Source organism: Bos indicus x Bos taurus, chromosome 10 (genome assembly GCF_003369695.1).
Source record: "Bos indicus x Bos taurus breed Angus x Brahman F1 hybrid chromosome 10, Bos_hybrid_MaternalHap_v2.0, whole genome shotgun sequence".
In the NCBI taxonomy this organism is placed as follows: Eukaryota; Metazoa; Chordata; class Mammalia; order Artiodactyla; family Bovidae; genus Bos; species Bos indicus x Bos taurus.
Window position 1 is genome coordinate 8,647,708 of NC_040085.1, and position 15,811 is coordinate 8,663,518.

At 38.9% G+C, this 15,811-nt stretch overlaps 1 protein-coding gene across 2 annotated transcripts in view; it reads left to right on the plus strand.

Moving 5' to 3' along the window:
- Positions 1-206: 206 nt before the first annotated feature.
- Positions 207-15,811, plus strand: part of PIAS1 (protein inhibitor of activated STAT 1) — a 128,012-nt gene continuing 112,407 nt past the window's right edge. Inside the window, exon 1 of one of the 2 annotated variants that reach the window (XM_027553054.1) lies at positions 207-282. In XM_027553054.1, the coding sequence (XP_027408855.1) occupies positions 259-282 (24 nt within the window). In that variant the 5' untranslated portion in view covers positions 207-258. Of the gene's footprint in view, positions 283-865; positions 1,058-15,811 lie in introns of those variants that run through there. The other variant, XM_027553053.1, reaches the window with a different exon arrangement.

Consider the following 15,811-nt stretch of genomic DNA (forward strand, 5'->3'; position numbering starts at 1 on the left):
GGGGGCGGGGAGAAAGAGGGGGAGTAACTGTCAAACCTCCTCGCTTGGCGCCATTATTTAAATAGTACGTGCCCGTCTCGCAGCTGTACGTGCCCGGGGCGGGGCTGCGAGCACCCGGAGCGGGGCGGAGGCCCGGGGCGGGCCGGGGAGGTGGAGGGGAGAGAGGGGACGGGCCGGGGCGGGGCCAGGCTGGCTAGAGGGGCGGGCCTAGCGGCGGCCCCCGGCGAGGTTCACTGCGCTTGCGCTGACAGACGCAAGATGGCGGACAGTGCGGAACTAAAGGTAAAGCGCAGCTCGAATTCACTTCTAATATTCGGCCGCGGAGACGGCGCTGCTTGTGCCGGGGGGGATGGGTCCGACCCTGGGGGGCCGCTCGGGCTTGACTCCACATGGGCCTGGAGTTGTAGAGAGGATCGGCGCGCCTGGCCCCAGTTGAGGGGGCCCGGCAGCGGCGGGCCGCGGGCCCCGGGTGCCTCGGGGGCGCTGACGGGTCGTCCCCGGCGTGTTATTGTTGTGGGCGCCTCTGGCGGGGGTGGCGGGGGAAGAGATCGGGAGTCCGGAGGTGGGGGCCGCGGCTGTCTCTGGGGCTCGGCTTCTTCACCTTCCAGGCAGCCTCCCCGCCCCCCGTGAGGAGCGGGGGCAGGGGATGGGTGTTCATGTTGGGGGGATTGGGAAACCTCCCCGCCGCTGCTTCCTCTTCCTCCTCTGCAGTCCCAGGCTGCTGTCAGGCGCTCTCCTCAGACCCCCGGGAACTTGGCTCTGGCCGCCCCGCCCCTCCGTGGCTCCCTGCAGCCCCCGCCCCGGACTCGGCTCTCCCCGGCTACCCGCCTGTCAGTAGGCGCCCGGGGTGCCCGTTTGTGGGCAGCGCGATCCTGGGGCGATGGAGTGGGGATGTAGGGGAGAAGCTCCAGTAAAGTTTAGTGAACCCCAGGCTGGCGTTGAGGTTCGACTGGGGGGTAGTGGGGCAGTCTGCCTGGGCGGGACGGTACTCTTTATCTCTGATTCCGGGCAACCGCGGGGAGAAACCCCCTCGAAGGGTGTGTATTTGGAAGCAATGGTAGGTGGTGGGAAGCAGCTACTCTCCCTTCTTTTCCATCTCTTCCTTTTGGCTTGGTGTGGAGGGTGAGAGGAGCCTTCGGGGGTCTCTGCACACACCATGATGGCGATGCTATAGCTGATGGAGGTGAATGGTTCGTGTTTATATCCCCCCGTTGCCTTTTGTTTGTAGGGACATCTTGCTGGCCATGTTGATTTGAACGAAATTGTCCCCTCATCCTACTTCAATCTCCAGTTAAATAGAACGTTCCTCCGTTCCTCTCAACTGTACCAATTACTCACGCCTCGCGAAATTGGATGAAAGGGTGCCCCCTTTTCCCCGCTTTTTCTCCCACCCCAATCTTCTTTACCTGATGATGGCTTCTTTACCGAAGCAGATATACCACTACACAAGCAGTTGGGGGAGGGGGGTGGAACCCTTGTGATTGGATTGTGACAAATGGGGCTCCGCTTGAATAATTTTGGTTTAGTAGCAAGCAGTTTTTAACTAACGCTTATTATTTCGAGGCTCTGAACGCGATATTCCCTTCTCTGTGGTTTCCTACGTGTGAACCGAGCAGCTGGTTGTATCCTGACCCAGAGAACTGACATCGCTGTCAGAGTGGAGATCGGGATATACAGTTGTAAATCCTGGGGGGAGAGTCGTCTTTTCCTAATTAGTAAAAATTATTTAAAGAATTATCTCTGTTACAATGAAACGATAACTCCTAGAACAGGCAAACGGCAGGTTTGTTTCTGGAGAGTTTCTCAGTGGAAAGCTTCGCTGAGAGATCGTTTTTCCCAATAAATTTTCAGTGTTAACATTACAAAATTTGTATATTTAGACTCTGCCTTTGAGCGTCATTCTTTTTAATTTACTTTTAATTGCAAATTAAGGGAGAGCAAATCGAGAATGGGTGGTTTCGTTTTTTCTAGTTTCAAACTATGGACTTAAATGAAAAAGCCCCAGGAATTTGAATATTTGGAGGTAATTAACTCTTAAAAAAGTATGCAACTTTAAGGTACATGTTTTCTGTAGTTGTAAAATGCAGTTATTATGTCGCTGTGATCTTTGCATTCTAGTACTTATTTTGTTAGGAATCCTTCGGAATGATGGCTAATCAGTTCTGTTATACGTGGACTACAGAGTAAAGCTGGCTATGTTGTCACTCTTGATGCTGTCCAAAGAAACTGGTATGGAAAGCACATGCTGGGAGATTTCCTCCTTTGTTCTTTCTCATTTTAAGAAAGTGCCTTTGGGGATAGATCAGATCCCTGGTGTGAGTCTTGTTAGGTAAAGTTTCTCTTTACAAAAATGAGCCTGCATCAGATAAATGCTAAACACATGGGGGGAAACATTATTTTTCTAAAACTGGTCTCCTGTTTTGCTCTCTCCAGAATCTACTTGAGTTTTTCTAAAGGAGTTTTTTCTATTATTATGTTCTGTTGTACAGTGTTTTTTTCCTTCAAATTGTAATAACTGCTCTTGACATACTGGTCTGTCATTGTGTGTACCAAGTACTTTGAGGAGCTGTGATAAATTGCTTAGTTGGTGAGAGCTGTGTTAAATATTTTGTTTATATTTGATTGTGGTTACATTTGCTGTTTTTTTTTTTTTTTTTTTTTTTTTAAGGGGAGGAGATGATCTTAGGAACGCCTACCATAGTTATTTGAGAATGTGTATATATAATTTTCTCTGCAGTAAGCTTTGGAAGATACTTTTGGAAATGACATTTTCTAAGTGGTTTTGTGTGTGTGTGGTTTTTGGAGGTAAATAGCATTTATTCCTAATAAGGAATGAAAAGTCAGAGTAAAAATTAAGAAAAACTCAGATTTTTTAAGTGTTAGGTGACAACACAGTATACCAATGGATTTCCAACTGTGAGGCTTAGAGTAAATAGAGTGATTTGTTACCTTAATTATGAATACAATCCATAGCAAAAAGAAATGTGGGTTGTAAATGTTTTTCCTCATGACCCATTTTAGTGAGGCCCTTTAAATCTAAACAAATCTGCAGGTTCAGATGGGAAAAATGGATAGGTCTGTATCTCCTGCAAGTGCAAGCTGCAACACTTATAGATACTGCCAATAAAAATTAGATTGTGAGTCATACATATCAAAAAATTCTCTGTACTCATTTGTTTATGGAAGGTTTAATTTTTCATTAGGGGAGTACCCAAAAATGACATTTGTAAGAATGTAGAGAGTGAGCATTTTATTATCTTTAGGAGTTTAAAAGCAGGAGGGTGTGATGGCCAGATGATCTTGGAAGTTAATCTGACAGCTTCATGTAGCTTCTCTTAAAATACTTAATGCAAAAAATATTTGTAGTTTTTTTTTTTTAAGTCAAATTGGGTTATATTGCCATCTTACCTCAGGAGGAACAGTGGAAAGGAAGAAATTCATTATCATTTAGTGAAGTAACTAATGGAATTCAAGGGGAAGAGAAATCAAACTTTAAAAACCATACCTTTAAAAGTAGTATCTATACAAGCCTGTCAGTAAATTATGTTGTTGTATTCTGCCTCTCTGTTTTCAAGAACTAGCCATTTAATTTTGGTCTTTGTGGTGTAATTTGTCTGCTTTTATTTTAGATGGAAGCAAGTAAATCTGACAGTTTATTCATGAGTTTGATTTGAATCTCCATAACTTGCCTTGCTGAAGTGCCACATTTGGATGGTTTTTGTTTTAAATCACCATTTTTATGAACAGCATTTAAAAACAATTTGTAAGACACTCTGGTTTTTAAGTATTTCATATAATCGTTTTGAAATATCTCCTGTTGCTCTGCTGTTTTCTCCGGGGTGATCGTATTGTCTTTCTCTTCAAAGAGTCTCTTGTAATCCCGGTTGATTGCAGTAGTGCTTAGTGGTGAGTCCATAGCTGATTAACCTTGGGTTTCTCCTGGTGAACTCCATCAACGTGCTACTCCAGGGTTCTTGGAAAGGCTTTTGAGTTCAGGGTAATTTGTACCCTTTCTTGCTCGTAACGAGGGATAAGAAAAGAAAATGGCTTAGAGTTGTAGTAGGAATGGGAAGAATTGTCTAAGTTTCTGAAAAACTGCAGTGTTTATAACGAGACGTAGTCTTAAAAAACAAAACTGCTGGTCATTACGTCATAGAATTGGTTTTAGTGTATTCTGCTGTGGCATCAAGTACCTTGGTTTTGTTTGTTTTTTAATATATGTATTTGAATAATACCTTATATGGTACTTTGCAGTTCTTAATGTATCACATTATCTCATTTGATTTTTCCATCAGTTCTTTGAGATAGGAAAGGCAAGTAGTATCTCCCTTTTATTGATAAAGTATGCCAGGAAAGGGTAAATGACTAGTCCAAGGTCATACACATGAAAGTGGCAGGCATTTAAGCCTAGGACTTGTGATTTCAAAACTCTGTGCTGTAGGCTGCCTTCAAGGTGCCATGTCAGTCCTGGAACCCTTGAGGGTGCCTCGCTCACAAAGAATTCTAGTTATGTTGTTGCTAATACTTTCCCTCTTGCTCTGTGCCAAGGTATTTTTGGATATTCCTTGGGCTTTTTGCAGGGAAGAGTTTGGAGTTTTTTAGTTGGAATCATAGGCATTAATTCTTGCAGATATCATTTTACTTGAGAAAACCTCAGAGAATACTGAAAAGTAAGCACAAAAATAAACAGCACCTGTAATCTCAGTACTTAGAAATATCATGGTTAGCATCTGGGTATCCATTTAGACTTTCTCTCTTAGAGCAAATGCATATGTATATTCAACACAAAAGAGAGCTCATACTCTTTATTTGTAATCTGCTGTTTTCATGGCTGTCTTTCCAGGGTAGTCAGTAGAGGTCTCTCTGATCATTTGAAAGGTAACATTGTCTTTTATTCAGCTGATACCCTGTCATTGGACTTCTCTGGTGGCTCAGATGGTAAAGAATCTGCCTGCAATGAAGGAGACCTGGGTTTGATCCCTGGGTTAGGAAGATCCCCTGGAGAAGGAAATGGCAACCCACTCCAGTATTCTTGCCCGGATAATTCCATGGACGGGGTACAGTCCACGGGGTCACAGAGTTGGACACGAGTCATTGACTAACACACATACACCCTATCATTGGACAATGGGTTACTTCCACTTTTTGCTTTTTTAAACAATGACTTGACAAACAGCCTGATACAAAAGTTTGCCAGTGTTTTATTCTAACTAAATGTATGTATTCTACAGACCGTTTTTTGTGCTTCAGGAACAGTGCAAATAGTGTTTTGATTAGGTGAAGTGTTCAATGAAAAGTAATTTTTGATTTGTTCGTTGTCTATACCTTTCTTATTTCTGTTCCTATAAATCTGTCAGATAAGGTTATAAAATGATGGCAGAGATAGATTAAGTCAACATTATATAAATGTTCTGAATCAGAACATTTGATAAAGTATGAAATAGATTATGAAAATAGAAATAGATTTTGAGAATATTTGCTTTAGCTGTGTTTTTAATCTCAAAGCAAAGTGTTGCCATATTATAAAATTGGTAGGTGACATTGTTTCGGGGAGGCTGTTACAGCGAGGAGGTTCCTTTGGCAGTGAAAACATTTATTCTGTTTTAAAGAACCTTATGGGTTAAATCAGTTAATAAAAGTATGTGAGTTGAATTAAAAATATTACTTGTGCAATATCTGAAAAGTACTGCACTGTGGAAGGAGCAGCTGATGAAATTAAAGATATGAAATTGATCAAACTCTAAATTTTGACATGTTAAATTCGGTCCTCACCTAAATCTTCAGCATTTATGTAACAAATTGTATGACTAGGATTTTTTGGAGGTAGGTGATAGAGAAATTTTAAAATATTAAGTTTTCCTTTGCTACAATTTAAGAAATAGTGCTAATTATTATGCATTTTTTGCTACTCTTCCTACAAAGTGTTTGTGACTTTGTGACTACTACTTCCTCTTCCATGTTAAAAATTGTGGAACTCCTGTTGGTTTTGATTCCGTCTACTCTTCGTTTCATGGTAGCACATGAAAAAAACTCCCTAAGTCTCCCCTCCCCTCAGAATCTTCTGGTAAAACTTCATTCTTTGTCATGAACTTCTGAAATTCATCAAAATGAAGAAATCTTTTCCTTTTCTGCTTCACCTTAGATTAAGAAACAAAACAAACCCTTTGAACATTAGCTGGTAACTTTGAAATATCAATAACTTTCATAGGACTGTTGTACATGTTCCTGTTTTCAAAAACTTCATCTCTTTCTTACCTTTCCTGCTATTCTTCTCTTCTTTTAATTTCCCGCTTTGGTTGCCCAAAGGTCAGTGTTCCCCAAACACTCCTTTCATCCTGTCACTCCACTGGCTTTTCATTGAAATCAGGATAAAGCTTTAGCTCTCAGTTTGGTATTCAAGATTTTCTAGTCTGACCCCAGTACATTTTGTGTGTGTGTTTTGCCTCCTCCACTGTACAGCAAAAGTCTTTTCCTTAAAGCCAGAGCTAGTTTGCTTTTTTCATGTTGACTAGTGTTCTGCTTTGTATGCCACTCTGTTTTCCCTTAGCCCTACGCTATGGACACGGACACAGTAGGTGCCTAAGATACGTTTGTCAAATTCCATTCAAGATTTGTTTCTGTTAGTGAGGGGGCAGATGCATATATTTATGTAACAGTCTTAAGTTGTCAGTGTTCTGAGATAGGGTCATATTGTCACACTTTTTTTCATGGCTGCTTCGTAGATGAATCCAGAATAATTCATGAAGACTGTTTTCGGTTCAGTTCAGTCACTCAGCTGTGTCTGATGCTTTGCGACCCCATGCACTGCAGCACACCAGGCCTCCCTGTCCATCACCAATTCCCAGAGCCTACTCAAACTCTTGTCCATCGCGTCGCTGATGCCATTCAACTATCTCATCTTCTGTCGTCCCCTTCTCTCCCGCCTTCAATCTTTCCAGCATCAGTCTTTCCCAGTGAGTCGGTTCTTTGCATCAGGTGGCCAAAGTATTGGAGTATCAGCTTCAGCATCAGTCCTTCCAATGAATATTTAGGACTGATCTCCTTCAGAATGGACTGGTTGGATCTCCTTGCAGTCCAAGGGACTCTCAAGAGTCTTCTCCAACACCACATTTCAAAAGCATCAATTCTTCGGTGCTCAGCTTTCTTTATAGTGCAACTCTCACATCCATACATGACCACTGGAAAAACCATAGCTTTGACTAGATGGACCTTTGTTGGTAAAGTAGTGTCTCAGCTTTTTAATATGCTGTCTTGGAAGACTGTTTTAGGTTTACCTTTCACATTTAAGTTATATAGATAATAAATATATTTCTCATTGTAATGATACAGCAGTAAGTAGAGTAAAATTTTAAGTCTTCATTTTCACCCCACCCACACTTCACCCCTTGCAACCACTTTGGTATCCTGTTTTTTGAGGCGGAAAGAACATAAGCTTATTGAGGTATAATTCACATACCATGCATTTCATCCATTTATGTGCACAATTAAATGGTACTTTAATATTAATATATTCACAAAGTTGTGTAACTATTACTGCAACCAATTTCAGGATATTTTTCCCTTCCCCTTCCAAGAAATCTTGCATTCTTTAGCTATCACCCCTATTGCCCACAACTCACTCACCCTCAGGCAACTGCTTATCTGCTTTCTGCCCTATAAATTTGCCTATATTGAACACTTCATATAAATGGAATCATATGTAGCCATTTGTGTATTCATTTTTCTGTGTGTGGACATTTAATTGTGTCTAGCATTTGTAATTTATTGTATATGTCTAGGTTTGAATCAAATTAGGGACATAGAACTCAGTATTTATTAAATGAATGTACATACATTGCTATACATAATCTTATTATACATGGTATACTTTGACTTGCTTTTTTCACTTAACAGTATACTATGTTGAAGCTCTTTCCATTGCATGTTCCAAAGTGAGAATGTTTCTCTTTTTTACAATGCAGATATTTCATATGTATATTTGTAAAGGTTTAGCTTGTGGATTTATCAGTGTATATGTCTAAAAATTGTTAACTTGTCTTGATGGTTTTGCTAAATTTTTTTAATAGTTGACAATGTTTAATGTAACTCCAGTAAAGTTATATTTGAGGTTCCCGTAAGAATAGGAATGAAAACTGTTGCAGGTAAGGGTTGTTTGGCTTGAGGAGAATGGAATGCAGGCTCTTTATGGCGCGCTCGCAGTACACAGCCAGAGCAGTTCATTTTGTATTTGGGTTTTTGAATGTGAGCAAGCCTGTTCTTAGCTTCATGGCATACTGCTTAAAATAGAATTTAAACATGCTATCTTATGCTTTATGGTGAATTTTAAGACTTTTTCTTGTAGCCACATAAGTGTAATCTAAAAAATAAGATCTGAAATATTTCAGGGTAAATATTTTTCTCATATATTAAAATTATCAGTCTGGTCTGTGGGCTTCTGTGAGTTACCCCAAAAAGGGAATGTAGAAGCACCTAGCTCAGAGTCTAACATGGTAGGTATTTGGTAATTATTTGTTATTTATTTAGGAAGTATCTGTCATATTCTGTCACTCATTATATGTTTGAGTTATGACTGTGAATGAAGTGCTAGGTATCAGTTGGTTTGAGAATGTTGTCATGTAACTGCTACTATTAAGTCACTTCAGTCATGTCAGACTCTTAGTGACTCTATGGCCTGTAGGCTGCCAGGCTCCTTTGTCCATAGGATTCTCCAGGCAAGAATACTGGAGTGGATTGTCATGCCCTCCTCCTCCAGAGGATCTTCCCGACCCAGGGATTGAACTTTTGTCTCTTATGTCTCCTGCACTGGCAGGTAGGTTCTTTAGCAATAGCACACCACCTGGGAAGCCTATCACCGTGTAAACGTGTATTTAAACACTCTCACAGAGGGATATGGACCAAAAATACTTGTTTCTTAATCACCCAAGTAATGCATCAGCTATTACAGTGGTTCTCAAAGTCTGTTTCCCAGACCTCTGTTAGTTTTCCAGACTCTTTCTGGGGATCCTCCAGGTCAAAACTTTTCTCAGTAAAAGTAAGGCATTATTTGCTATATTGAAAGTGGTAGTCATTCTGTCATGTCCGACTCTTTGTGACCCCATGGATTGTAGCCTGCCAGGCTCCTCTGTCCATGGGGATTCTCCAGGTAAGAATACTGGAGTGGGTACTCATTCCCTTCTCCAGGGGATCTTCTCGACCCAGGGATTGAACCCAGGTCTCCTACATTGCAGGCAGATTCTTTACCATCTGAGACATCAGGGAAGCCCATTAGCTACATTGGCATTTGCATAATCAGTGGTGGGTAAAATTGTGTGAATTAAGGCAGTAGTATTAAACTGTACTAGTTTGGAACATCATCATGTACTTGGAATTAAGATGATGAAGCAGTAAAACTTAATTTTATTATGTCTCAATCCTTGAGCACATTTTAAAGTATATTTTGTGTGATGAAAGTCCTGTAAACCGCTTTTACTAAACACCAAATCTGATGGTTAATTCAAGAAAAAGAACTAGTACAGGTTTTGAGTTGCATGCTGAACCAGCTGCTTTTTAAATGGGATACCGTTTTATTTGAAAGGCTGACAAAGTACGAAGACTTGGGTATTTGGCAGACATTTTCTCAAAACTAAATCAAGTGAGTTTGTACCACAAGACACACTGACAGTATTTGTTGCTAATGATAAATTCTGGCTCTCAAGTGAAAATAGAATTTTGGGGAGCCTTGTGTTTACCACTTTGAGCTTGATAGTTTCTCAATACTTTTTGGGGGGGATAAGATCAGTGGTGCTATTAATGCATGTCATATAGCAAAGTTGTACAGTAAAAGGGTCAAAATCAACCTTGGCAGGACTACATAACTTTCAACTATTATTTTCTAAATAATCAATGCATGGTATTGCAAAATGGTAAAATGCTCCATTGGAAATGTAAGATAGATCAATGGATTTCAGTACATAAGAGTAGGAAGTGTTCATTGATTCACATTCCATATTGGAGCAGCCTTTAAGAAACTGCCACTTCTTGAGTTTTGGTGAAGAATGAAAGAATATCCGTATCTGAAAAAAAAAATGTGGAAGTCACTTTGTGTATCCCACTCTTTGCAACCTCATGGACTGTAGCCTGCCAGGTTTCTATGTCCATGGAATTTTTCAGTCACGAATACTGGAGTGGGTTGCCATTTCCTGCACCAGAGGATCTTCTGAAGCCAGGATTCGAACCCAGGTCTCTCACATTGCAGGTGGATTCAGCTACCAGGGAAGCCCCAGTTACCTGGGAGAGCTGTTGAAATATTGCATCTTTTCTCACTACATATCTGCATGCGGCTGAATTTTCTTCATGTACTCCAGTCAGAACAACCTGAAGCAGATTGGATGTGAAAGTGGATATGAAAATGAATCTGTCTTTATTAAACCAAACATTAAAGAGCTTTGCAAAAATGTCAAATAAAGACTGTTTTTGCTTTTTTTGTTTTTGAATAGTTTAATATTTTGATTTAACAAGCAATGTATTATATTTTAAATGACAATGAATCTTTCAAAATTTTCTGTTTTTTCTTTAAAAGTTTTAAGTTATGGTAATATATACGTAACTTGAAATTTACTTCTTATCCACTTTTAAGTGTATATAGTTTAATACTATTAAATATATTTACATTGTTATGCAACCAATATCCAGAATGTTCTATAAAATTAAAATTATATCCATTAGACAACAATTCCAGTTTTAACTTCTAATACAGTAAACATGAATAGATTTAATCAGAGTATTTTTTGGAGGGGGGAATCCTCTATTTTCAAGACTATAAAAAACCCAGAGAGTCAAAACTTTTGAGACCTTGAACACTCTTATGTAAGATACACAGTGTAGCTTAAAATGGGAATATCATTCTCATCTTCTTATCCATGATATTTTTTATCATTTAAAAGAAAAAAGTTGTACTTATAGATAACAGTGATCCATTTTCAAGGCAAGTTTGCTAAGCAGAGCTGTTTAATTGTATCCTGTGTCTCTATAGTAAAAATGCTAAGTAGTAATGGTTTCCATTGCATTGATTGGCATCACGGACTCAATGGACGTGAGTTTAAGTAGGCTCCGGGAGTTGGTGATGGACAGGGAAGGCTGGCATGCTGCAGTCCACGGCGTGGCAGAGAGTCAGACACGACTGAGCAACTGAACTGAACTGAATAAATGTGCTCCAATACTTTCAGTCAGTAATGGTGTGGGAATTGCGTGATTTTTTATTTTTTCAAGGCTATGTCTCAACCCTTTATTGCCATTTTTTTTTTCTATAGTAGGGGATGGAAATAGCTTGAATAAATGAAAAATCCATACAGATGTCCTCTAGCCCAATTTTAGTCGATAATTTCCTCTTTAGCAGATCTTATTAGCTCTTTCATCCGTACGTGCTCAGTTGTGTCTGACTCTTTGCAACCTCATGGACCGTAGCCCACCAGGCTCCTCTGTCCATGGGATTTCCCAGGCAAGAATACTGGAGTGGGTTGCCATTTCCTCCTCCAGGGGATCTTCCCAACCCAGGAATGGAACGCTCATCACTTTTGCATTCTTTACCATTGTACAGCCTGGGAAGCCCCATTATTAGCTCTTACTGCATATATATAAGATGGCTGATTTGCATCTGACCTATTTTGTTTTCTCCCTTTCTCTGTCGTATTAAAGTGGGACCTAGAGATTACAGGACTGAATGCTTTTCACTTTCTACTCTTCTTTATTTGAAAAACTTCAGCCTCTGTATCTCAAGCATCTTTCTGCAGGATGTCAAATTAAGATTGGAAAAGGAGGATTTTTGTCACAAAAATTATTCTAATATATCAAAATAAAGTAGCATCTTAAAGGTGAAAGATCTTTTCTAAAGCATTTTGAATTGATCGTAATTAGAGCAAAGAACATGAATTTTGGAATTGCTGTTAATTTTCCCTCTTTAGATGGTCAGGCCAGCTATAGTTGAGACTACTGGGAAGGGTGAAGGATTGAAAATAATAACCCTTAATTTCATACTACTTTAAAAAAGTTACTTCTTGGTATATGTGGCAAGTATTTTTAAGTTTTTATAAGTGGCAACTTTGCCATGCCCAGTGGAAAGTATATAGGTAAGACTCATTTATAATTAGTCATATTTGCATATAAACTATTAATGTGTTAAAATTATTGTGTAGGTTGAATTTTGTTACTTACAGGTTGATTAGTTGCTTAGAACATGTTTTCTTATAGGTAAACACTTCAGACTGTACTGAGTTATTCTCTGGAAACTGCCGATTTTAACAGGTGATTCTGCAGAGTGTGGAGGGTGATACTGGACATCTTGTTTTGCATACAGATTTCAGTTTTCTTTGTAGCTTTGTTAAAAGTGATGCATTTTTTTGTTGTTCAGACATCTGTCATCCTAATTGCTTAACTCATTTGAAGGAATGGAGTCTGAAGGTGATGTGTGTTTGTGTGCATACAGCGAGGCTGGTGGCGGTGGTGAGGATACTGTGAATACTGTTGGAATTCAGGGAGTTTGTCCTCTATTGAAGGTAATTCTGCAAATAAAGTTAAGGGGGAAAAGGATATTGATATGAAGAGCAAGCTCTTCTTATTAATTAGCTATGAGTTGAGAGTATTTGAAGGGGATTCCCTGGTGACTTAGACGGTAAAGAGTCTGCCTGCAACGTGGGAGACCCAGATTCAATCCCTGGAGAAGGAAATGGCACCCACTCCAGTATTCTTGCCTGGAAAATCCCATGGACAGGGGAGCCTGGTGGGCTACAGTCCATAGGGTCACAAAGAGTCAAACATGACTGAGCGACTTCACTTTCTGTTTCTTTATAGAGTATTTGAAGAAGTAAGCATGCAGGACACACAATTATACCTCGTTAATATGAAAATAATTTTTTCATTTTATTTAAAAACTGATCCTTTAATACTTTCCTTTTTATAGTCTATGTCACGTTAAAAATGTAGTATTGAAGAGAATATTTTACTTTCTATATAGTTAGGCCTTTTCTTATACTCATTTATTCAGTAAATATTTGAGTGTGTATTGTGTGCCTGGTGCTGTGTTAATCATCAGTATACAAAGATAATTAAGACACGGTTCTTGACGGAAAGGAATCAGAATGATGGAGATGGACATGTACTATTTTGTGTAAATTATCTGCTTAAGATGGGCAGTAGAGCCATGCGTAATTGATCTCTACCTTTTACTTAGCTTTGAATCTCTGCATTCCTGACATAGTTAAGAAAGTTAATTGTTTCTCCTCAACTTTCCCATGTGAATGATTTTGAGTAATAAAAATAGCTTTTTATTTTGAAAAATTTATGTATACAGGTTTTTAGATTCCTGTATCTCTTTTGTCCAGCTGTCTGCCCCTGCCCACAACCCTTCCTGCCCCATGGTTTTTAAAAAGTATTGTTTTGGGTTTTTTTTTTCTTTTTTTTGCCAAACTAAGTTAAAGTAGTCAAAATCTTTAGGAGCAGGAGAAATTTAAATAAGTGAACATTGAAATTAACCATTTTACTCAGTTTCTGTTAAATCTTTGACAAATCTTAGCTTTTCAGAAAATTGAACATTTGTTTTATCTGTTGATTGAAACTCCAGTTTGAAGTATGATATAATTCTGAATAGACATTTTCTCTTCTTTACTCTCATAAGCTAAAGATGATTTCCGTATTGTATGGAGTAAAGAGCAATGTTGCAGTTCTTGAACCTTTGCAAGTGACCTGTCTGGAAGTTTTAGGAGCTTTATGATATGTGCTCAAACTTCATGATATGGAAACTGTGTATGGATATTTTTTCGTTCATTGTGCTGAAGTATTTGGTGGCGCAGACTGGAGGTACTTGTCTTTTATTTCTGAGAAATTTTCTTGTATTAACCCGTAAGTAATTTTCTTCTTTTCCTTTTCTGTGTTTGGTCAGAGAAATGGACCTGTGCATTTTCTTTTCTTTTTTTTCTTTTAAGCAACCAATTATTGTTCCTTGAGCTTGTGAATTAATTTTTTTTCTTCCTTTATTCTTTATGCTTCCTTTTTGTTGTTCAGTCACTCAGTCGTGTCCAACTCTTTGCAACTCCATGGACTGCAGCATGCCAGGCTTCCCTGTCCTTCACCATCTCCTGGAGTTTACTCTAACTCATGTCCATTGAGTTGGTGATGCCATCCAACCTTCTTGTCCTCTGTCATCCCCTTCTCCTGCTTTCAATCTTTGCTAGCATCAGGATCTTTTCTGAGTCGGCTCTTTGCATCAGGTGGCCAAAGTATTGGATCTTTAGCTTCAGCATCAGCTCTTCCAGTGCTTCCTTTTAGGGAGGGAGTATGATAGATATTTGTGTATGGTCATTTTGTGTTTAATGGGAAGACGTTGTAAACTTGCTGCAAAACTTATGATACAAAATATTTGCTAGTGTTCAATTAGGATTTATATTGAGTGTTAATAGGAATTGTGTTCTTTTCTGAGAGAAAGCTAGGTTGCTTTAGAAAAATAAATATATATGCAGAATAATATGTATAACTTTGTAGAGCAATGTGTAACTTATAGATGACTGGTAAAACAAACACCAGACTTAACAGAGTATTCCAAAACTTTGAGGCCTTCTTTTGTGCAACCACATCCTGTTTCCTCCCCACTTCCTCCGTGCAGCTTGATTCATATGTTTTACTTTAAAAATCAAAACTAGCAGTGAAATAATAGTTTTGTGTATTATTTACTTGTAAGGTGGTTTTTAAGCCATTGCTTCTAATTAAACTATTAATTATATCACAATTCTATAAATTTTTAAATGTGACATAGCATTTTTTGAAGAGAAGGATTCCACAAGTGGAGACCTCATTTTGAAAATATATGTAACTGTGGCAGATATTCATGCCCATGGAATCTATTAATTATGCTCAGTGATGTTTGGGGAAGAAAAGGAGGCTTTGGTTAATGGCCACAGTGATCCACACTTGGTTGAGTCTTTAGAAGTGCTTAGATTTATATGTGTTTGTGGTATAGTTTATGAAGACATTAAATCAGTTATAGGAGAAATCTAGCTTTTTAGTGGATGCCTAAACCGTTAAAGGAAAAACCATTAAAGGGTTTCCTGGGTGGTACTAGTGGTAGAGAACCTGCCTGCCAATGCAGGAGATGTAAGAGACAATGGTTTGATCCCTGGGTCAGGAAGATCCCCTGGAGGAAGTCATGGCAACCCACTCCAGTATTCCTGCCTGGAGAATCCCTTGGACAGAGGAGCCTAGTGGGCTGTAGTCCATAGGGTCATAAAGAGTCGGACATGACTGAAGCTACTTAGCACGCACACATGCAAACCATTGAAAGTTATATTTGATTTTTGTCCATTGTTTTGTTTGATACACTTTTAAAAGTCTTATGTAAAGTAAAAATAATTATGCGTTTTCTGGGCTATAGATATTCCGTGTTAAATCTTGAAAACAAATAAGCACTCTCTCCTCCCCCTTCCTTTTGTCTATTTCAAGTTTTGTCTTTCATATCACAGTTGCTTACAGCAAGGTTCTTATTTATTCCATCAATAAAAATGAAGGCTGGTTTATGTACCAGACACTTAGGTTAGATGCTCAGTAGTAGGTTGGGAATGAAATAGATTCTTTGCCCTCATGAAACTTATATTCTGGGATTCTGGTTATATGGTTATATATGGTTTATATGGTTACATGGTTATATATGGTTTTCATATATTATATGAAAGATAATTTGGTTCTCCTGCACTTATATGAATCTAAATTTTTATAATTAGCAAAAAATGCTGTTTAATTTTGCAAGTTTTTTAAAAAAATATATATCAAATATACCAAATAACATTGT